The sequence below is a fragment of the Lithobates pipiens genome, unplaced genomic scaffold (assembly GCF_037356315.1).
Source record: "Lithobates pipiens isolate NorthernLeopardFrog02 unplaced genomic scaffold, aLitPip1_a1.2 Scaffold_16, whole genome shotgun sequence".
Classification (NCBI taxonomy): Eukaryota; Metazoa; Chordata; class Amphibia; order Anura; family Ranidae; genus Lithobates; species Lithobates pipiens.
The window spans coordinates 322978936-323003616 of NW_027507748.1; the positions used below are offsets into that span (position 1 = coordinate 322978936).

The 24681-nt window shown below is 42.2% G+C and overlaps 1 protein-coding gene across 1 annotated transcript in view; it reads right to left on the minus strand.

Moving 5' to 3' along the window:
* Positions 1-24681, minus strand: part of LOC143982742 (protein argonaute-4) — a 145082-nt gene that overhangs the window by 94519 nt on the left and 25882 nt on the right. Inside the window, exons 2-3 of the mRNA XM_077481722.1 lie at positions 16428-16596; positions 16221-16341 (exon numbers count right to left, since the gene is read on the minus strand). Of these exons, the coding sequence (XP_077337848.1) occupies positions 16221-16341; positions 16428-16596 (290 nt within the window). The remainder of the gene's footprint in view (positions 1-16220; positions 16342-16427; positions 16597-24681) is intronic.

A 24681-nucleotide genomic window follows, 5' to 3' on the forward strand; every position in this document is an offset into this window, starting at 1 on the left:
CCAGAAATGCACACTTTTCAGCCGATATGTTTCGGCAGTCGAAATTTTCGGTGCATCTCTATCCAAAAACATAATAAGAGGTCAAACCTAAACACTTTCAAGGTATAGACGGTCAGGCAGGCCCTTGCACTACACAGTTGAAGGTAAATCTAAAAAAAAATTTAATAAAATTGTATAGTATATGGCCAGCCTTAGTATCTTAGTAGATGGCCTTTAGTATATCAGGTGTGATCAATTTTGTAGTGCCAATTAAGACAACTCTCATTGACTAACATGGGATTTCACAAGTCAGATCCTAAGTTGTGACAGTGTGAACCGAGCCTAAAGCTATGACTGTATACATATGATTTTGTTACCAAGTATAGAAACCTCTCTATCCAAAGTTGATGAGTCAAGAGAAATGACTCTGCTGGTTGCCATACCCTACTCTTGCACACATTTAATTGTGCTCAAGTGCTCTGGTTTCTGTACCATTACTTTTTTGAAGCGCTAAAGCAGGGATATGCAATTAGTGGACCTCCAGCTGTTGCAAAACTACAAGTCCCATCATGCCTCTGCAACTGGGTGTCATGCTTGTGGCTGTCAGAGTCTTATTATACCTCATGGGAATTGCAGTTCTGCAACAGCTGGAGGTCCGCTAATTGTATATCCCTGCTCTAAAGGTTTCCCACATGTCCCCTTCAGCAGCATTAGCAGAGTCTTCATGCTGAACAAGCCAGTCGTATCACCTAGATTTAAGGCACATATACAGTTGTGCTCATAAGTTTACATACCCTGGCAGAATTTATGATTACTTATTCATATTCTCTGAAAAATGGCTAACACAAACATTTCTTTCACTCATGTTAGTGTTTTGGCTGAAGCCATTATCAACTGTGTTTTCGCTTTTTAAATCATAATCACAACACAAACTACCCAAATTACCCTGATCAAAAGTTTACACACCCTGATGATTTTGGCCTGATAACATGCACACAAGTTGACACAAAGGGGTTTGAAGGGCTATTAAAAAGGTAACCATCCTCACCTGTGATCTGTTTGCTTGTAATTAGTGTGTATATAAAAGGTCAATGAGTTTCTGGACTTCTGACAGACCCTGGCTTCTTTCATCCAGTGCTGCACTGATGTTTCTGGATTCTGAGTCATGGGGAACACAAAAGAATTGTCAAAGGATCCGTGGGAAAAGGTAGTTGAACTGTATAAAACAGGAAAGGGATATAAAAAGATATCCAAGGAATTGAGAATCCCAATCAGCAGTGTTCAAAACTTGAATCAAGAAGTGGAAAATTAGGTGTTCTGCTGAAACCAAACCACGGTCATGTAAACCACCTAAAATTTCAGACAATTGCCAGGAAAATTTTTCGAGATGCAAAGAAAAACCATCAAAGAACTTCAGTGAAATAAAGGACTCTCTGAAAACATGTGGTGTGTCCATTTCAAGATGCACAATAAGGAGGTGCTTGAAGAAAGCTGGGCTGCATGGTCGAGTTGCCAGAATAAAGCCATTACTACGCAAATGCCACAAAGTATCCCGCTTCATTTTTTGGCCACAACCACAAACACTACATTTGGAGGAGTTAACAAAACCTATCATGAAATGTACACCATTCCTACTGTGAAACAGGTGGATCACTGATGTTTTGGGAATGGGTGCGCTACAAAGGCACAGGAAATGTGGTCAAAATTGATGGCAAGATGAATGCAGTATTTTATCAAAAATACCGGAGGAACATTTGCATTCAGACAGGAAGCTGCGCATGGGAATTACTTAGACATTCCAACAAGACAATGATCCAAAACAAAAGGCCAGGTTGACCTGTCATTGGCTACAGCAGAAGTGAAGGTTCCATCTCAGGCTCCTGACCTCAATATCATTGAGCCACTCTGGGGAGATCTCAAATGTGCAGTTCATGCAAGATAGCCCAAGAATTTACAGGAACGGGAGGCTTTTTGACAAGAGGAATGGACAGTTTTAACATCTGAGAAGATCAAGAGCCTCATCTACAAATATCACAAAATACATCAAGCTGTGATTTATGTTAAATGGGGCAATACACAGTATTAAGAACTGGGTTATGTAAACTTTTGATCAGGGTCATTTGGGTAGTTTCTGTTGTGATTATGTTATAAAGTGAGTAAACATAGTTGATCGATAATAAATGGCTTCAGCCAAACACTAACCATGAGTGAAAAAAGTTTTTTGTTTTATCATTCATATTCTCTGAAAAATGGCCAAGAAATCGAATTCTGCCAACTTACGAGCACAACTGTGAACCCAAAAATAACTTTCTTGCAACTTACTAGTGCTTCAAAGGGATGGCTGCTTTAGTTTTCTTAAAGTCACCCCCCCCCCTCTACTTTTCAACTGTAAGTTTGTAAACTCCACCTCATATTCCTTTGTGTCTACACCCTTTTGATGGCATCTATAAAAAAAGAACTCACACAGATCCTGTCCATCTTCAGTACATAGGTCTAGCAGTTTACAAAAGCAATGGCAATCCTTAAGCTGTCTTTTCAACTCCTAGAAAGTGGCAAGGGCTGTGCAACTTGTGATGAGATAAACAGGTATGTAATGTTCAGTAATAACTAAAAATGCTCTCTGCCTAAAAAACGACACAAGCAGCCACCAGATCTACGGACTGGTAAGCAGTATTGACTTTTTTAAATAAGTTGAGGGGGGTGGTTTATCTGAACCCACAACTTCTGCTGTGTCTAGCAGTGTCTCTCCTTGCTGAGCCACCGGAGGTGCTGGACAACAGTACTGACATTTCCGTTTTTGGGTTTAGATACATTTCTAATGAAACTGACAGCTGTGCCCAAAGCATGCTTCTGCAATGCGTTTTTTTTTTTTTTCGGGGGGTGTACTTTAGGCTGAGTTCATCATACTGAAACACACAGCTGTCGGAGTGCTTTATCGCTTTCCTGGCTGCGGTAGGGGGCAGTGTGGTGCACAATTCAGGACATCACACTGCATTTCCGTTTTGTACAAAATTTAAAGGGTACAAAATGTACGCTTTATTTATGGCGCTGTACAGCAGCATGCTGCGCTGCCCTGCTGTACAGTACCGTGCAATTCTGTACAGTGCACTGTGAAAATAGGATTTTTTTGTCATACTTACCTGTAAAAACCTTTTCTTTGAGTACATCGTGGGACACAGAGTCAGGCTAATATTCATTACCTGGTGGTTATCCATAATCAGGTAAATGGACACTGGTGGACCAAAGGTCTTTAGACAGGAAGTGATCCCCTATATAACCCCCTCCCATACAGGAAGTACTTTGTGTTTTGTAGAAAGCACTAAATCCTCAAAAAAAAATTGTTTTTCAAACATAATGGGACACAGAGACAGGCTAATATTCGTTACTTGATGGGATGTCCCAGACCAATAGCCTTGAGGGGTAGGAGACACCCTGCCACACAATAGCCATCAGTACACTGCGGCTGAATGCTGAATCCTCGGCTGCTTGAGCGTCCACTTGATAACATTTTTTGAACGTATGCAATGAAGACCAGGTAGCAGCCATACAAATCTGAGCCACAGATACCCGATGGCGAAAAGCCCAGGAGGTTCCTACACCCCTGGTAGAATGAGCTCTCACCCTAAAGGGAGGAGCTTTATGTTTCAGACTGTAGGCCTGAAGAACCAATTGATGGACCCAATTGGCAATGGATGCTGCCTGCTCCTTCTTGGGTCCTGTTTTTTTTGTTTTACCAGAGTCTGATCCTCAGATCTCAGCAAATCTAAACAAAAACCTTAACAACCCAGACAATGTCCAAAGAATGCATCTCTCTCTCTTTCGCCGAATGAGGCCAAGAGAAAAAAAAAAAAGGCAAAATAACGTACGGATTTAAATGAAAAGGTCGACACCACTTTTGGCAAAAAGGATGGAACAGGTCCTAACACTCATGATGAAGGATCGAATACGGACACCCTTCTAGCTTAGGTGATAGCCATCAGGAAGGCTAGCTTGAATAACAGAAAGTCTAATGGAATTTCCTTAATAGGTTCAAATGGTTGTTTCTGTAACAGACAGCACAAACTTCAAGTCCCAAGGATACATAGGTGACCTAGTGGGTGGGGGGAAGCAAGAGCGTTGTCCCTTACATAAAGGTTCAGATCAGTGAATGGGAGGCTAAAGGCCTTTAGAAGAATACTGATAATGCCGAAACTTGATCTCGGATTGTACTCAGTCAGTTTGATTTCCACAGCTGACTGTAGAAAGGAGAATTCTCCCAATAACTGATTGCAGAGGATGCCATGTTTTGGCTTCACGCTAAGCAATACAAGTCATCCAGCCTTATGATAAATCTTCCTAGTGACAGCTTGTATAGCATTCACTAGAGTAGACACCACTGGTCCTGAGATGCCACGGTCCTTCAATAGCCATGCCATCAAATTTAGAGACTGGAAATTGGGGTGGAATATAGGGACCTTGAGACAGTATATCAGGGTGATGTTGAAGCTTCCATGGCCCGTCTATTGTCAGTCTCACAATCTCCAGGAACCAAGGCCTTCTGGGCCAGGTTGGTGCCACCAGGATCACTGGAACCCCCTCTCTCCAAATCCTGCGCAACGAACGTGGAAAGAGAGGGATAGCATAAACCAGGGAGTACTGGCTCCATGGAACTATCAGAGCATCTGCTCCAATTGCCAGAGGATCTCTTGTTCGAGACACAAACTGCTGTAGCTTGTTGTTGAACCTGGATGCCAGTAGGTCGACCTCTGGCCACCCCCAACGTTGGAAAATTTCCTGGAACACCTCTGGGTGTAGGGTGCGTTCCCCAGGGCAGATCTGCTGGCAGCTGAGATAATCTGCCTTCCAGTTCTCTACTCCCTACTCTCCTCCATACTACTGCAGAGGCTAGTATGTAGTTCACTTCCTTCAGAGCTGAACGACTCCTGGTACCGCCTTGGTGGTTTATATAGGCCACTGCCGTGGCATTGTAGGACTTAACCCTGGTGGGACAGTCCTGAAGCTCCACCGCCCAGGATAGTAGGACCAGATGTACTGCCCATAATGCTAGGACATTGATGGGCAGGGTTTGCTCTGTCCCTGACCATTTCCACTGAGCTGTGAGCCCGTCCAGGGTTGCTCCCCAGCCTGAGAGACTGGCATCTGTAGTCAGTACTCTCCAAGTTACCGGGAGAAAGGATTTTCCCTTTTGCAGGTTCTGATCCTGCAACCACCATTTTAGGCTTAAGCATGCCTGAGGAGAAGAGCACTTACTCTGTTCCAAGCCAACAAGATGTCTTGTTGTAAGGGCCTGGAATGGAACTGGGCATAGGGCACTGCCTCGAAGGAGGACACCATCCTCCCTAGAAGACTCATACAAAGCCAAATAGAGGGTTGTCTGGCGCCCCTTATCTGACGCACCTGATCATTCAGGGCACAGATCCTTACAGGTGGCAAGAATACTCTTGCTTGGACATGTTTAGGATCAGCCCTAAATACTTTAGGACTTTGAGCTGGTCTCAAAGCTGACTTTTCGGTATTTATAATCCAGCCTAAGCTTTTCAAATACCGCACTATATTATGCTCTGTTCTAGAGCCTGTACTGAGTGATCTCTGAGCAGGAGGTCATCCAGATACCCGAGCGCCAGAATCCCTTGGGCCTATAAAAGACCCAGTACTGGTGCTAGGACCATTGTGAACACCCGGGGAGCTGTATCAAGCCCGAAGGGTAGAGCCACAAACTGAAAATGTTGCTCCTCTACTGCAAAACGTAGGGACCTCAGACGAGGCTGAAAGCTAGGCACATGTAAATACGCATCCTTTATAATCCATGGAGGCTAGAAAGTCTCCCCTCTGGAGTGAGGTTACTACTGAGCAGACAGACTCCATCCGAAAGGTCTATCAATAGATACTTGTTCAGGGACCTTAGGTGCAAAATGGGCCTAGTGTCCCAGTTTGGTTTGGAGGATCCGAGGGAACACTGGATCTCAGAAACCTGAGGGAGAAGCCCCCGCAATTCCAGCTTGTAACAGAGATATAATTGAGGTGATCCACTCGTCCTGAATTGTTGTTTTCCAAATGTCGGCGAAGTGTAGCAGCATTACCCCCAACCGATGGAGTGGGGGCGTCCCCTCAAAAGGGGGGCTTGGTGCTGGGTTCAGAAGAATTTTGGACCCAGGGCCTTTTATGACCCTGGCCTTGCAACTTGCCCCTCGCCCTAGCACCCTGTTGGCGTCGGAACCGCCCTTACGCTAAGACATTTGAGGAAGCAGTCCCTGGGTTTTTAAACGAGGGACGTCTGGTGCTTTTCTTCACAGGAAGTTGAGAACTCTTCCCTCCGGGAACCTTATGGGTATAATTTGTCCAAGTGATCACCGAATAAATGATCCATATGAAATGGAAAACCTGCCAATAACTTTTTACAGGGAAGGTAGAACAATTCCTATGTGCTCAGTGAAGCTAGCCTGTGCAAAGCAATGCAAACAAACGTGCAAAAAACATATTTATATAACGCAATCAATAGTAAACTGGGTCTGGTCCATGCAAATCCTGCAGTGTGCAAACTAAATGCAATTGCCACAAGAAGAGTAGTCTATTTGTTCAGAAGATCCTCTACACATGAATAGGCAGATACATGTGCTAATGTTCAACCATGCATAAGGTATTTCCAATGTGCAAGTATTCCAAAGTGCAAGTGCTTCCCTGTGCAAATATTTAGATGTGCAGAAATTCCAAATGTGCAAACATCCAAGTGTTTCTCCTGTTCGTGCAAATACAAACTGATAAGTAGTGGCCCCTTACCTTGCGGTAAAGAGGTAACCGCATTTATAGAAACACTGGCTGTATCAGCTTCTTCTCCCCATATCCCTGGATCTTAATGGATATTTTGTTGGCGTAAGATAAATTTAGCCAACACAATATTTATACGTCTGGAACCCAGTGGATTCTTTTTTTCCACTTTCATCTTGGTCTCTCAGTAGAAGCAGGAGTAAATGAAAAGAAGGAAACAATCCCGATTTTCCACCAGGCAAGAGTCCCATTTATCTGGCCAACTCCTGGCCCCACACAGATCTTACTGCTAGGCAATTCTTCGACAGGAGAAAGAATTTCAGATCATTGGCTGATTTGAATACCACGGCTTCCCCTATCCACATCTCCGACTGGACGTATAGACAATTACATCACTTCTTGACTGGACGACATAATATAGACTATTGGACAAGAGATTTGAACACCCTAGAAAGTCTTTGTACACAACACGAACCACAAAGACATCTCATCTCCATCCTGTACACATATCTCTTCATGGGAGATTCAGCGTTCTCCAGCAAGCCTTACTCCTCATGGGAGCAAGATCTAGCTATCAAACTTTCTGACTCAGAGTGGGAAACCATTTGTACTTATATTCTCAAAGGATCCCTTAATGTAGCGGTTCAGGAAGGAGGATACAAAATTCTCTCCAAATGGTATAGAACCCCTTCCCTGCTTCACAAATTCTCAGATAATAATTCCAACTTATGCTGGCGCTGTGGCAAGGCGGAAGGGACCATGCTTCACATTTGGTGGTCATGTCCCGCCCTTCAGAATTACTGGAGATCTGTCCATGACACCATAATTGCTGTAACATCCCAAACCAATAATTTTTCCCCTGCTTCCTACCTACTTCACTACACCAAAATCCCCAGGACACGCTACTTTAAATCACTCAATATGATTATGATTAACACGGCGCAACAATGCATCCCATGTCATTGGCGATCCTCTACAGTACCAACCATAGCGGAATGGTTCCGTAGATTAAATAACACCGAAACCATTGAAGAATTAATTAGCATATCCAATGACACAGTCACAAAATTTTCAGAAATATGGCAGGACTGGCGCCGTTTCAAACTTACTGACGCTTACTCCTCACAATTGGGTTAAATAATTCTCATATACTAGATTATACCCTTCTCAGTGTCACCCCTATCCTCTAAATTTAATCTTTTCCACCCTTCCTTTCCCCCATAATATGTATTTCTGATTGTTCTGTTTTCCCATTCGATAGCTCAGAATATCTTAGTGTTCCCTCCTTTCTAGTTAATGCACCCTTAAGGTTGGTTCTAGATTCAACTATATCAGTAACTAAGATCTTTAATGTGACTCTTTCCACGGTTGGAAATTGGTTAAATTCTGGAGTAAGCTGTTGATCTATTAACTATTTATCTACGCATTCATGCCTTATTGTGCCATGTATATTCTGATGCTATACTTACTCCATTGTTTGTATTTCTCTGTATGACTTCTTTACCTCAATAAAAAAAATTTGTGGAAAAAAAAAAAAAAAAGAAAAGAAGGGGGTACCATATAGTGTAGTAATTTTTAAAGCAATCAGCGTATTTATTAAGATAATATACAGGGTACTCACATAAACAAAAAAACAACACTTATCTCCTACTAGCGGTGAGCTTGTTTGCCTACGTCAGTATGAAGCGCCTATCCTGTCCCTTCACGCGGCTTCATCAGGGCATGCTGGGAGGGCGCACAGAAGGTCTTTATATAGCCTGCAATATTCTAACTAAACGGCACCCATTTTCTTATAGCTTCCCATGTTCATTCGAGATTTATATACAAAAGAGCACCGACCATTTGTGATAAGGTAGTAAAGAGCGTACTGGATCTCCCGAAGTAACCTTTCACGTTTTTTACTGGAAAAGGTTTCTATCCATGTAAAAGATGCTTTGCGTGTACAAAAACTAACCGCCCAAACAAAAAGAAATTACATCTTGCATCCAAAAGTACAGGAGATACATACGAGATTAAAGATTTTATTTGCTGCAACACGGAAGGAGCAGTTTACGCCCTAGAATGTAGTTGTGGCCTACAGTATGTCAGACGCACCAAACGACCCTTAAAAGTGCACATTAAAGAACATGTTCAAAATATCCTTAAAGGATATGATAAACACAGCGTGTCTAAACACTTCCTATTGTACCATAATAAAGACCCCCACCGACCATAAATTTTGGGGAATAGAACCATATACCAAACATTATAAAACCCATATAATACAGCGCTATTCCTAAATACAGATACAGAAAAATAATTTTTTAAAGTGAAAAAAAAATTATGTCACAAAAATTAGTGAATATATATAATAAATACAATAAAGGCAGCAGCAACTTAAGAGTGAGATACCCACAATTACAAATACCAATTTTTCCAAAAAAGCTGCGCTATAATGATTCAAATCAATGTGTGAAACAAATGAATTAATAAATAAAAAAAAATGAATCCAAAAATACAGACAAAGGAATCTATATATAAATGTTCAAATATTAGTCCATTTCCCAGTCAACAGTAATTCTGCTTATCATCTCCACCGTGTTTTATCACACCGCACCAATGAAAAGAAGTGTCATCAGAGTTGCAGAGAAAGGCTTTCCACCACCAACAATACTGACGCTTACCATCTCAGAAATCAAATGTCGCCACTATTAAATCACTCCCTCTGAACATGGACTTCATGGAGGATGTATGTTTAAGCGCTCTGTAAAAGTGGATGGTATGTTACTACGGCCACACCGCTCATTGCCCAGCACATGCATAAACAAGAGGAATCGCTATAGTGTGATATAGTCGAAAATTTTAATAAAATAAAAAGACTTGCACTTACATCAAATATAAAAAGGATTCGTTTTCAATAAAAAGATTTGCCGGCCGGCTTCATACAGGGGCACGTGCCCCTGGAAGACGTTATCTCTAACGAATCGGCGTAGGGAGGAGCGGCGTGCTGACGTCACCGCGATCTATGCTGAACCCGGAAGCGACGGGCAGCGTTGTATGAAGCCGGCCAATCTTTTTATTGAAAACAAATCCTTTTTATATTTGATGTAAGTGCAAGTCTTTATTTTATTAAAATTTTCGACTATATCACACTATGGCGATTCCTCTTGTTTATGCATGTGCTGGGCAATGAGCGGTGTGGCCGTAGGAACATACCATCCACTTGAACAGAGCGCTTAAAGAGATACATCCTCCATGCAGTCCATGTTCAGAGGGAGTGATTTAATGGTGGCGACATTTGATCTCTGAGATGGTAAGCGTCAGTATTGTTGGTGGTGGAAAGCCTCTCTGCAACTCTGATGACACTTCTTTTCATTGGTGCGGTGTGATAAAACACGGTGGAGATAAGCAGAATTACTGTTGACTGGGAAATGGACTAATATTTGAACATTTATATATAGGATTCCTTTGTCTGTATTTTTGGATTCATTTTTTTTTTTGATTTATTCATTTGTTTCACACATTGATTTGAATCATTATAGCGCAGCTTTTTTGAAAAAAAAAAAAAAAAAAAAAATTATATATATATATATATCAAACATTGGCGAGGGGGACACAAGGTGAGGACCCTCAGAAAACTAGAGTCCAAATGGATTTTTACACTAGACACCTTTTTCGCCCAGGGGTAAGAATATTGAATTTGATCTTAAAGCGGGAGCTACAAATACTGCAGCTGCTGACTTTTAAAATAGTGACACTTACCTGTCCAGCGCGCCCGCGATGTCGGCACCCGAAGCCGATCTCTAGATCGTCTCTTGGGTGCTGCTGCCGCCATCTTGGGTATGGGAATCATTTCCCGGTTACCTACTGCGCATGCGCGAGTCGCGCTGCGCAATAAGGACGGTCCCCGCTGCCTCTGGGATCTGTGCGTTTCCCAGCAGGCAGCGGGGCACTTGCGGAAAGGGGCGGGCACTTGCGGAAAGGGGCGTAATCTACGCCCCTTTCCGCAGAGATCTATCCCGGAAGTGGGTGCAGATACCTGTACTGTAAAGGTATCTGCACCCCCCTCCCCCCTGAAAGGTGCCAATTGTGGCGCCGGAGGGGGGGGGGAGGGTTCCGATGAGCGGAAGGTCCACTTTAGGGTGGACCTCCGCTTTAATTGTTTTCTTAGCGATTTTTAAGGACCTGTAGCTTTATATATCATTTTTATTTTTTGTGCTACCTACTTGGTATATGAGACCTCTATCATGCTATGTTTTGAATTCATACAGTGATGTGATGTATACATCAGTATGGAGTTTTATCCCTTCCACTCAAACTTATGAGTACCTATTGTATTTCTTATAACCAGGATGCACTGGACTATTAACTATGTAATTTTAATTTTTTATATTCTTTTTGTGTTACATTCCTTATGTGTATCTAGTCTTTACACTTATTCCCTTTTAAATTAAACTCCCATTCGCAGTATCAAATTTTCACATTCTATAATTAGACATGGATATCGCTAATACTAGATATGTATATGTAACCTACAAAATGGCTGCGCCTGGGATACGGCCCTCCTTCCGTAAAACAATAGATAACCATTAAGTTGGCCATGCCTACAATCATGCCATATTGCTAATCACATTAGTTTTGATGACCAAGAAAATGGCCGCATTCGTGGACTTCCGGAAAATGGCCACCATATGATTAACATGGGAAGCTACAAGAAAATGGCCACCGTTTAGTTCTATTATTGCAGACTATATAAAGACCTTCTGTGCGCCCTCCCAGCATCCCCTGATGAAGTCACGTGATTGTGACATCACGCGTAGGGACGGGATAGGCGCTTCATATTGACGTAAGCAAACGAGCTCGCCGCTCGTAGGAGATAAGTGTTGTTTTTATTCGTTTATGTGAGTACCCTGTATATTATCTTAATAAATACACTGATTGCGTTAAAAATTACTACACTATATGGTACTGCCCCTCTTCATTTAATCCTGCTTCTACTGAGACACAAAGACGAAAGAGAAAAAAAGAATCCACTGGGGTCCAGATATATAAATATCCACTTAGATCCAGGTATATGGGGAGAAGAAGCTGATACAGCCAGTGTTTCTATATATGCGGTTTCCTCTTTACTGCAAGGTAAGGGGCCACTACTTATCAGTGTGCATTTGCACGAAGGGGAGAAACACTTGGATGTTTGCACATTTGGAATTTCTGTACATCTAAATATTTGTACAGTGAAGCACTTGCACTTTGGAATATTTGCACATTGGACATACCTTATGCATGGTTGAAATTAGCACATGTATATGCCGATTCATGCATAGAGGATCTTCTGAAAAAATAGACTACTCTTCTTGTGTCAATTGCATTTAGTTTGCACATTGCAGTATTTGCATAGACCAGACCCAGTTTACTATTGATTGCGTTATATAAATATATGTTTTTTGCACGTTTCTTTGCATTGCTTTGCACAGGCTAGCTTCACTGAGCACATAGTGATACCGTGCAAAAAAGAACAATTCCTATCTGTACACCTTCTGGCGTACTGTATATATACTATTGACTACCGTATTTATCGGCGTATAACATGCGCCAGTGTATAACATGCACCACAAGTTTAGGAGGGAAGTTTAAGGAAAAAAAAAAACTTAGATTTAAATGCCCATCAATGCAGCCTTGTCCATGTCATTTGCAGCCTTGCATTTAGCCTCGTCAGCGTCATTTGCAGCCTTGCATTTAGCCTCGTCAGTGTCATTTGCAGCCTTGTCTGTGTGTTTGCCATTTAAAAATGGCACCTCAGAGATACAGAGCAGATGTCCTGTGTATCTCGGTGGCGCTCGGTAGTTCTCAGCGACTTCCGGGGATTTTCGGCCGCACATGGCCGGTCCTGGCTATCTTCGGCCATTCTCGGCTATTTTCTGCCACACTCGGCGGCTTTTGGCAAGCCGCCGAGTGTGGCAGAAAATAGCCGAGAATGGCCGAAGATAGCCGAGAATGGCAGAGTGCGGGCAAAAATACCCAGAAGCTGCCGAGAACGGCAAAAAGGCTTAGAAACAGTGGGGGATTGGCGTATAACATGCATCCCCCATTTCCCCCTGATTTAAGGGGGGGGGGGGAAAGAGCGTGTTATATGCCGATAAATACGGTATATATTGTTAACCATATAGTGATATTATTCACTTTGCACTATATTGCAGATTTTGCACTTATTGTATATACACTATATATTTGTTTATATTTGCATTTTTGCACAGATGTTCTTCTGCACTTTGATCTGTTTTGATGTCACGTTACACCTGTAATTGAAAGGTGAAGGTACTAATTAGCTATTTTTGCACGATATCCAATACTTGATTACAAGAGAGTTTGTTGCCCTACTGAATATTATCTCAACTTTATTTTTTAGTATTATATTTTTTCTTTATACTGAGATACCAAATTTGTTACACTTTACCAGGTACTGCTGGTTGTAGCAACCAGTTTCTCCAATTGCATCTTTATTACCATCTTTTGCTGAAAAATATTACATTACTTTGTTCAATCTATCTTGTCACTATTGTATAATTTTCTGCTCTCCCTTAGAATAGCGCAACACCATTTCTTTAATACATAAAAGTCTGTGCATATGTACAGACAAGAGAGCCAGATAAGAAACCTGCTGTATTGAATCCTTTAAAGCATCAACAGCAAAAGACAGCGCTGGAAAAATATCTGTCTTACATTCAGGCAGATCAGCCTCCTGGTTAGACCTATCAGGCCGTTTAACCCGATCCTTTGCGGACTGGCAAATACCAACTGCTGCAACAGCTGGCTGAATAGCTGAACTGGCCAAAGAAAAGGAAGGCTTCAATAATAACGCCAATTTCTTGTCAAAGGGGTCTTTCAAGCCCTGTGCATTATCTATCGGACAATTAAAGTTCTTTTTTAAGGAAGAGACTGCTGCATCTATGGCTGGCATGCTCCATTTTTTAACAAACTTTTCATCCATGGGATATAAAAAAAAGGGAAAACTTCTTAGGAGGAACAAAAGTCCTGTTAGAATGTTCCCAATCAGTGTACACTGCCTGTTCCAACAGGGGGCATAAAGGGAAAGTCTGAGCGACCCGGAGAGCCCTCAGAGATCCCAAACAGGACAAGGGGGGCTCAGTCACCTCTGCAAGAGGCAATTTCGGTCAGAGTCAGGATCAAAAGCCTCTGCGACTGAGGCAGACATTGAGACATCGACTGGATATCTTCTTGTGCAGACTGCTCAGAAGCAGACTCATCTGCCGGGCACTCCACCGAATCTTGAACTTTAAGTTCCTCCCCATCCTCAACCCATTTCTGCTCCAGAGTAGGAAACTCCAAGGAGGGGGGGAGGGGGGAATCTGTCACGCCACCCTGCGGGATGGAGGCAATCATGCCAGCAATCCTGTGCTCTAACCCGGCTAGGGCTGAGGACAGTTCAGCCTTCGTGATAAAGGGTGAAGCAGCAGCATTGACTGTAGGCAGGGCTGCTGATAGGCCAGCACAACTGGCACTGTTGTACCTGAACAGATAAGTAATAAATGTAAAAAAATAAAAAATAAAAATCCTCCAGCCATGACCGATCAGAGTCATAAATAACGCCAACCCATAAGCCCAATGGCGGCATGGGTGTCACGGTCTGCTGCACAATATGGCATTGGCGGCATGGGTGGCACTGTCCGCAGGTAAACTGCCACCCATGACACCAACGCCGTAATGTGCTGCAGACAGTGCCACCCATGCTGTAATGTGCTGCAGACAGTGCCATCCATGCTGCCAATGGCATTATGGAGGGGCCAGGGGTAGGGCTAAAGGAGGGACCAGGGGCGGGACCAGGGGTGGAGCTGAAGGGGGCCCCATGATTACCATCAGCGGCCCTGACTGTAGGCACAATACCAGATAGGCACAGCGGCTCAGATTGCCCGGAAGCCTCTGGTCCTTCAGGGGATACAACACTAGGGATATGACTAGGTTCATCAGGAACTACTGACGACATAGGTGCGCCCTTCCCTGTGGCGTTAGTCCCGCTCCTCTTTTTGGAAGACAGCAGTCACAAACAAAGTACTTGGGTGTAGTATTAAAAACACCTCAGAAGGGAGGCCCTTTAATAGGGCTGGCACACCAAGCCCCTATGCAACAATCCTTCTAAGCACCTTTAGCCTGCCAAGCAACACCTGGTGACTCACGTGACCCGGGTAAGGAAAAATGAACCACTACAAGTGTCTGTTCAGAGCCTGCTCTGTGTCCCACAGCGGCTTTCTGGAAGCACCACATGCTTGACCTACACAGCTTAAAATAAGCAGGGTGTGCGCTGGAGCGTTCTGTGCACGCGCATGCACACATGTCCTGGCAAACTGGTATGAATAATCACGTACAACGCAAATCTTCATGCTCCCAGATAAAGGTTACAGCGCATGTGCGGCACAGCCACATGCGCCATGCCTGCCAAACTGCCGAGCCCGGTGGCACTCTTGCCAACGTATGTGCGCCATGACGAACCAAGGTGAAATGGCGAACCATTGTGTACCATAATACAGGTAAAAAAAAAAACATCCAGACACAAGCAAAAAAGGTACACTTTGCAAGCACCCAAAGCTAGCCCAAAACGTCCCCGTACGGTCACCACACACAGGTGTCCAGCTTTTAGCTAGCTTGACTGATTGTTACAATCACTGGGACAACCCACAATAATAAAATAAAGGGGTTTCACTTACCCGTCCAGGCGCAGGGCCACTTAGAAACGAAGGGCCCAATCTTCACCCTTCATGGTGGGTTCCTGTCACTTGGACCTTCAAGGACTGGGTACCCTTTCATGTTTAGGGTCCATTTCCTTGGACCTGTACAGCACTCCACATGGTCCAGCGCCCAGAGGCCACATTAGAGGCAAAACCTTGCAGGATCTTGAGTCTTTGCGAGGCTCCGGTACCATTTATCGAAGCATAAAAGCCTGTGTCAAACGGATCCGATAAGTCAATCCCTTGATTCATTTTGTAACCATTTGTGGGACTATAGACCTGAAGCTCAGAGAGCTCAAACAAATCGTGCCATCCACCTTGCAGACACTGGTTAAAAAAAAAAAAAAGTGAACAGGACACACAGGAACCCATTATATATTGTGTCTTTGCGGTGACAGACATTTTTACATTGCACTAAACTTTCCGTCACAGCACATTGTATGAATCAGCCCTTAAACGTAATCATGAATTGTACATTACATTTCAAAATAACTCATAGGAACTAGCAGCATGCATTTGACTTTTGTTCCTTCGTTTTTTTCCCCTTATAGGACATGGTGTTTAATAGAAGATTGAGGCCTGAAAAAATAAAATATAAAAAATTCATAAATTTTTCAGACAGATTAGGTTACCCAGCAAGAACATTATAGGTTTGGCTTTAGCACTCAATACCATTTAATGAAACCATAAGGGGAAAAGAAAACCATAAAGAGCAGCAGTACAGAAGGCAGTGGCAAAGAGCATAAACAAACTTACCCTGTCCCTCCCAATTGGCAGTGGATGTGCAGTGTACATATTTCTCTTTCCATCATATCCAGGCTGGCGGTCTCCAAATATCTGCATTTTGAAATGTCGCACCATCGTGTCAACCACCTCTCTAAAAAACAAAGGAAATTGTTGGACAGATCATGCATCTAAACAATTTTAGAAACCTTATACTGCTGTCAGAAATACTTTGCTCACCTGTTGACTCTTCTGGGCCTTTTCTCAGGTTTAATGTCCACATCATAATGGTAAACATCAATTTTCGGTATCTGCACCTGGAAGTGGTTGGCCAGGAGCCTTATTGGTTTTCCTAATGTTCCTAAGCCAGGACGCCGCGGAGGCTGGAAAAGGTTGGTCGGTGGAGGACCTAAAAATAAATAATGCCATCAGCTTTTTTTTCTTTTCAGTACATAATTCAGTTATTTAATGCGACCAATTTAGCAAAACCCTGAAATGTATCCAACTACATAGAGATCAGCTGGCTGTGAAGTTCCTGACCGTCAGACTCCCAGTTGCTGCCACACACCCCCGGTACCAGTACGTGCCGCCATGTATTACGGGTGCCGCCTGCCCATCTGCACACAGACGCTATCCTGCCCTTCTTGGTGACCGGGAAAGCTGCGTGTATACTTTCTGAGTCAGCCTCTCCATGTCCCTGGCTAGCATAGCCGGAAAGGGATACATTCAGGTCAGGTTAGGTCCTGCATGTCTCATTTAAGACAACCTGACGCCTAAAAAAAAAAAAAAATCACCACATGGGGGGATTAAATATACACATGGGGGGTGGGTATATACACACACATATTATAATATATATATATATATATATATATATATATATATATATATATATACACACACACACACACACACACACACACACATACATATATGTGTGTATACACACACACATTTTTTTTTTATTATATTATATACACACATACGCACTAGGGCTGAAACAACTAATCGTTTAATCGTCAACTAATCGATTATGAAATTTATCGATTACCGTTTTCATAATCAATCGGCCAGTAACATAATGGAGTTAAAAAAAACTAAAATTAGCCCTTTAGGAGTACAAAGATCAAATAATCACTACTGTTTTACAGTCACTGTTGCACAGTAAAAAAATGAACCCCTTACAGTAGCGATTATTTGCTCTTTGTACTATAAAAGGGCAATTTTTTTTTCTTTAGCCCCATTATGTTACTAAATGTCTTATGCCTGGTTCACACCTATGTTTTTTGGTGCTTTTTGTAGAAACGCACTACAGCTTATTAAATATTCAAATCTATGCTTTTTTCAGCTGCTGCGTATTTGGAAAGGGTCAATGACTTTTCAATGCAAAACAGTACTTTTTTGGTTCAATATACTTCAGTATATTAATATGGAGAGGCAGCAGAAATGCGTTTTTGCAGCAATTTCTTTTCCACTTAAGCCCCGGACCAATTTGCAGCCAAAAGGACCAAGCCCCTTTTTTGCGATTCAGCACTGCATCGCTTTAACTGACAATTGAGCGGTCGTGTGACGTGGCTCCCAAACAAAATTGGCGTCTTTTTTCCCACAAATAGAGCTTTCTTTTGGTGGTATTTGATCACCTCTGTGGTTTTTATTTTTTGCGCTATAAACAAAAATAGACCGACAATTTTGAAAAAAATGCAATATTTTTTCTTTTTTGCTATAATAAATATCCTCAAAGAATATATATATAAAAAAAAATTCTCAGTTTAGGCCGATACGTATTCTACATATTTTTGGTAAAAATAAAAATACAAATTGCAATTAGCGATTATTGATTGGTTTGCGCAAAAGTTATAGCGTTCACAAAATAGGGGATAGTTTTATAGCATTTACTAGTAATGGTGGCGCTCAGCGATTTGTATTGTGACTGCGACATTATGGCGGACACATCGGACATTTTTGGGACCATTGTCATTTAGACAGCAATCAGTGCTATTTAAATGCACGGATTCCTGTGTAAATGACACTGGCAGTGAAGGAGATAACCACTAGGGGGCAGTGTAGGGGTTATGTAGGACGTTATGTGTTCTTTTTATTGTAGGCGCCTGTGGCCTGGCATGTGACGCCACTGATCGTCTTTCCCTATATCAGGGAACAGACAATCGGTGACAGCCACAGTAGGAAGCACGGGGAGTTCTTCAGCTCTGTGACCTGATCGCGGGACACCAGCGTCGATTGGGTCCGCTGGTTCCGCGGCCCTGGTCACGGAGCTCAGGACCTGGTCGGGAGCGCGCCGGCGCAAACCCGACCCACAGATACGTGCTTGTGTCCAGCCGTGCCATTCTGCTGACGTACATCGGCGTGAGGCGGTCCTTAAGTGGTTAATCTGCCCAACAACAAATTGCCCAAAAAAAAAAGCAAATATATATATTATATATATATATATATATATATATGTATATGTATATGTGTGTGTGTAAAATCACAGCAAAATCACGTGTGCAAAAAAAAAAAAAAAAAAAAAACGCACAGCAAAAAGCACTGCAGAAACAGATCAAAAGCAAACCACATAGGTGTATACCGAGCCTTATGCTGGTCACGTGGATCATCGCGGCCGTTTACCACGTGATCGCTCCGTCAAATGACGGAGTGATCACTTGTAAACAAACCGGCTTCATGTTATGACGCCGGTTCCTTCCTCCCCTCTGTACCGTTCGGTGCTGTGGGCTGCATCTGCAGTGCCCACATCGCTGCTCACCGAATTTAACCCCTCAATACCCTGGCAATACTCTGCAATACCCAGCCATAGATGCCGCCCTCAGGTGCTTCTGCCAACTCGCCAATACGATCAAAGCCAGAATCTTTTTATTTATTTTTTATTTTTATTTCAGGCTTCCCAGCTTAGAGGTGACATGCAGGGTCTTATTGACCCCATATCTCACTGTAAAGAGGACCTGTCATCCCATATTCCTATTACAAGGGATGTTTACATTCCTTGTAATAAGAATAAAAGTGATCAAATATTTTTTGGGAAAAAAATGTCAAACTAAAATAACATAAAATGAACAATAAAAAAAAAAAAAAGAAAAATTAAAGCACCCCTGTCCCCATGTGCTCGCATGCAGAAGCGAACGCATACGTAAGCCCCGCCCACATATGAAAACGGTGTTCAAACCACACATGAGGTATCGCCGTGAACGTTAGAGCGAGAGCAATAATTCTAGCCCTAGACCTCCTCTGTAACTCAAAACATATAACCAGAAAAAAAGCGTCGCCTATGGGGATTTTTAAGTAGCGACGTTTGGCGCCATTCCACGAGCGTGTGCAATTTTGAAGAGTGACATGTTAGGTATCTATTTACTCGGCATAACTTCATCTTTCACTTTATGCAAAAATTGGGCTAACCTTACTGTTTTTTTCCCCCAGAAAAACGCATTCGAAAAATTGCTGCGCAAATACCTCGTGAGATAAAAATTTGCAACGACCACCATTGTATCCTCTAGGGTCTTTACTAAAAAAAAAATATATATATATATATGTTTTGGGGTTCTATGTAATTTTCTAGCAAATAAATTATGATTTTTACATGTAGGAGAGAAATGTCAGAATTGTCCTGGGTGCTCCAGAACGCCTGATGGCACTCCCTGCATTTTGGGCCTCTGTATGCGGCCACGCTGTGTAAAAATCTCACACATGTGGTATCGCTGTACTCGGGAGTAATAGCAGAATGTGTTTTGGGGTGTAATTTGTGGTATGCATATGCTGTGTGTGAGAAATAAACTGATATGACAATTTTGTGGAAAAAAAAAAAATCTTGATTTTGCAAAGAATTGTGGGAAAAAATGACAACTTCAAAAAACTCATCATGCCTCTTACTAAATATCTTTGAAAGTCTTCTTTCCAAAAAGGGCTCATTTGGGGGGTATTTGTACTTTTCTGGCATGTTAGGGTCTCAAGAATTGAGATAGGCCGTCAGTACTTCAGGTGTGATCAATTTTCAGATATTGGCACCATAGCTTGTGGACTCTATAACTTTCACAAAGACCAAATAATATCCACCAATTTGTACTTAAGCCCCATACACACCATCAGATTTTGTACAGATTTTTGTCTTCAGATTTACCAAGACCATGTAGTACAAGGGCCGGCCTGATTGCAGACAAATTGGAACTCTTAAGGTTTGACCTCATATTATATGGTTTTGGTAAATCTGAAGGAAAAAATCTTCAGAAAATCTGATAGTGTGTATGGGGCTTTATTTTTACCAAAGATATGCAGTGGTATAAATTTTGGCCAAAATTTATGAAGAAAAATTACTAATCTGCTAGATTTTATAACAAACGAAGAAACATTCATTTTTATAACAGAATTTTCGGTCTTTTTTCTTTTATAGCACAAAAAATAAAAAAACCGAGAGGTGATTAAATACCACCAAAAGAAAGCTCTATTTGTGTGAAAAAAAGGCCAAAAATTTCATATGGGTACAGTGTTGCATGTTTGAGTAATTGTCATTCAAAATGTGAGAGCACCAAAAGCTGAAAATTGGTCTGGTTATTAAGGGTGTTTAAGTGCCCAGTGGTTAAAGATTTTACTCCCCAACCATATAGTTGGTTATTTATATTTACCACCGCATATAGAGATTTAAGAATAAAACATTTTTTTTTAACTTTACATATTGAGACCACATTCACACCTGAGCGTTTTGTAGCTTGACACCTGAAGCTACAAAACTCTGGAGGGGAAAAAATCCATTCTTCTCAATGAAGATGGTTCACATCTCCACTCCAAGTTGCCTGAAGCCCTACGCCTGAAGCTCAAACAAGTTCCGGGCCCTTTTTTGTCGCGTGAATCGGGCTGATTTGGGCGTTTTTCTTCTTTTAACATTGGTGACCTTTTGCCCTGCACAAATTCGCGGCAAAACGGGGTTAAAAAAAACGCAGAGAATCGCGGTGAAAAACGCTGCAAATCGCGGTAAAAAACGCCGCAAAACCGCTTGAAAACGCTACGCTCAGGTGTGAATGCAGCCTAAAAAGCAGAGGTCGGAACCCCCCCTCCGGTGTCACATTTGGCACCTTTCAGGGGGAGGGGGGTGCAGATACCTGTAAGTGTCATCCTGTGTTTGTAGGAGTCAGGCTCCATAAAGTCTGCCTTCCTTTTGCCTTTTCCATCGTAGGCTCTCGCATCTTTCCTATACTATCCACAGATTGATTCCGAGTACAATACAGGTATTTGCACCCACTTCCAGGCATAGATCACCGCGGTGATGGCGATGGCCTATGCCACTTCCCGTACCCCCCGGCTGTCTGCTAGAAGACACACGGGTCCAAGAGACAGCAGGGACCATTTGGATTGAGCAGCGTGACTCGCGCATGCGCAGTAAGGAACCAGGAAGTGAAGCCACAAAGCTTCACTTCCCAATTCCCTTACCAAAGATGGCAGCGGCAGCATCAGAGGACCGATTTGGCCTCGGGTACCGACATCGCTGGGCGCCCTGGACAGGTGAGTGTTCTTATTTTAAAAGTCAACAGCTGCAGTATTTGTAGCTGCTGACTTAAAAAAAAAAAAAAAAAAAAATATTTGGTGGACCTCTGCTTTATCTAAATTATACACCACACTTTTAAGGTTATTAACCAATTAATCTAAACAATAAATTGGCCGATTAATAGATTATGAAAATAATCATTAGTTGTAGCAAAGCGCAAAACAGAAAATGCAGATTTGACGTGCAGACACAATTTAACAAAGTGTTTCACGTTTCAGTTCATCTACGTTGACATCAGTACGTGAGCTTTTTGTTCTGTGCATAGTCACACCACATTCTGTGTCCTCACTTCCTCCTCCTTTTTAGAAGATTAATACGATTTATTTTTATTCTGCTTGCATAGTAATTAGGAATACATCCATTCATGTGCTGAACTGTGAGAAAAAAAGCAGATATGCTGCATAACGCTGCACAGCACACCAAGATTCTGGTTGAACAGGACACACAGAAAACCATTTCTTGGAGTGAGTTGAGATTTCAAATAATTCTGTATACTGCTGTCCTCAATCCTCTTTAACCCAACATGCTTCAATTTTGTTGTACTAAGGCCATTTACAAAGCACAGAAGCAGGGCCTGTGTCCCTCAATGCAGTCCAAGAGTATGTGCAATATCCCTGGCCAATCAAGCCAAAGGCTAGAAGCAAGCACTGGACCTCATGGGTGTCACACTGTTGGAACAAATGTAAGTATTTTTGACAGTCCTGCTTTAATGTGCAGTTAGCATTCCCGGCATGCCCTTTTTTTTTTTTTTTTTTTTTAACTGTTTAAATCCATGGGTTTACTTCCACTTTAAGGTGATTTAAGTGTGCATGTCTGATTTTCTGATTAAAGGCAATTCCTCAACCCCTAGACTTAATGAGCATACTTTTTTTGGTGCTTGAAAGTAAACCAACTGTATTTGAAATGCCATAGGTATGCCTTCATTATGTCAGTTTGCCAGCAGCAGTGTACGTGAGGCTTAAGTTTCCTTTAGACCCCTTTCACACTGGGGCGTTTTTTCATGCGCTTTAGCGTTAAAAAAAGCACCTGAAAGAAGCCGCAACTGCAATCCCAATGTAAAAGCCCGAGTGCTTTCACACTGAGGCGCTGCGCTGGCAGGGCATCAAAAAATGTCCTGCAAGCAGCTTCTATGCAGCGCTTTTGGAGCGGTGAATACAACGCTCCTAAAGTGCCCCTTCCCATTGAAATCAATGGGAAGCGCCTGAAAAACACTATTGGCAGCAGCGTTTTGTGGGCGCTTTTAACCCTTTATTTGGCGACTAGCAGGGGTTAAAAGCGCCCCAATAATGCTCGAAAAACGCTGGTGGCGCTTTACGAGCATTTTTCGGGCGCTGACATTGTGAAAGGGCTCTTAAAGCACTCGGGCTTTCACATCGGGACAGCAGATGAGGCTTCTTTCAAGCGCTTTACAGGCTCTTTTTTTTAACGCTAAAGCGCCTGAAAAACGCCCCAGTGTGAAAGGGGTCTCAGGAGCAGCGGAACATTTTTTTAAATTTTTTTTTTTTAAACTGTGCCTGAACTCTCCTCTAGGTTACCTTATCAGTACATTTACACAGAGTCATTTCTAGGCAGTTGTGTTTAGAGGCTTTTCTTGGAACCCCAAAAAAAATGCGTTCAGAAGCTGTTTAGAGGCATTTCAAACATGGCTAAACGCATTCAGCCACGTTTCGTTCGCATGCATTTTTCCCGTACATGACTGTTCATCTTTTAGCCAGTCTAGTTTGGTACTTGGGAAAAGTCAAACTTCTCAGCCCTTTTTTTTTTTTTCCCCTTGGTAAGTTGGGAAACCCAAATATCATTTAAAATAAGGCTTCATGTACACGGGATGTTGTTCAACCTATCCTGAACAATTTAACTTGACAGCTAGAAACCGGCATCTAAAAAGGCAGTTTAGCCATGTTTACATGCCACGTTTAGTCGCATTTCATTGTGTTTAGGTCTAGAAGCGTTTGAAAAAGAAAAAACTTATTTATTTTTTTTTTTTTTTTTTTCAAACGCTTCTAGACCTAAACACAATGAAATGCGACTAAACGTGGCATGTAAACATGGCTAAACTGCCTTTTTAGATGCCGGTTTCTAGCTGTCAAGTTAAATTGTTCAGGATAGGTTGAACAACATCCCGTGTACATGAAGCCTTATTTTAAATGATATTTAGGTTTCCCAACTTACCAAGGGGAAAAAAAATAAAAAAAAAATAAAAGGGCTGAGAAGTTTGACTTTTCCCAAGTACCAAACTAGACTGGCTAAAAGATAAACAGTCATGTACGGGAAATATAAGTTGCATAAGAGGTATAAGAGAACATGTGAACCAACGTTGATGAAATACAGTGGGGATCAAAAGTTTGGGCACCCCAGGTAAAAATGTGTATTAATGTGCATAACGAAGCCAAGGAAAGATGGAAAAATCTCCAAATGGCATCAAATTACAAAGATTAGACATTCTTATAATATGTCAAAAAAAAGTTAGATTTTATTTCCATCATTTACACTTTCAAAATTACAGAAAACAAAAAAATGGCGCCTGCAAAAGTTTGGGCACCCTGCAGAATTTATAGCATGCACTGCCCCCTTTGCAAAGCCAGGACCTGCCAGTGTCATGGATTGTTCTCAATCTTCGTCTGGGAAGATCAGGTGATGTCAATCTCAAAGGTTTTAAATGGCCAGACTCATCTGACCTTGCGCCAACAATCAGCACCATGGGTTCTTCTAAGCAGTTGTCTAGAAAACTGAAAATAGTTGACGCTCACAAAGCTGAAGAAGGCTATAAGAAGATAGCAAAGCGTTTTCAGATGTCAATATCCTTTGTTGGGAATGTAATTAAGAAATGGCAGTTATCAGGAACAGTGGAAGTTAAAGCAAGATCTGGAAGACCAAGAAAAATATCAGACAGAACAACTCGCAGGATTGTGAGAAAAGCAATTCAAACCCCACGTTTGACTGCATGATCCC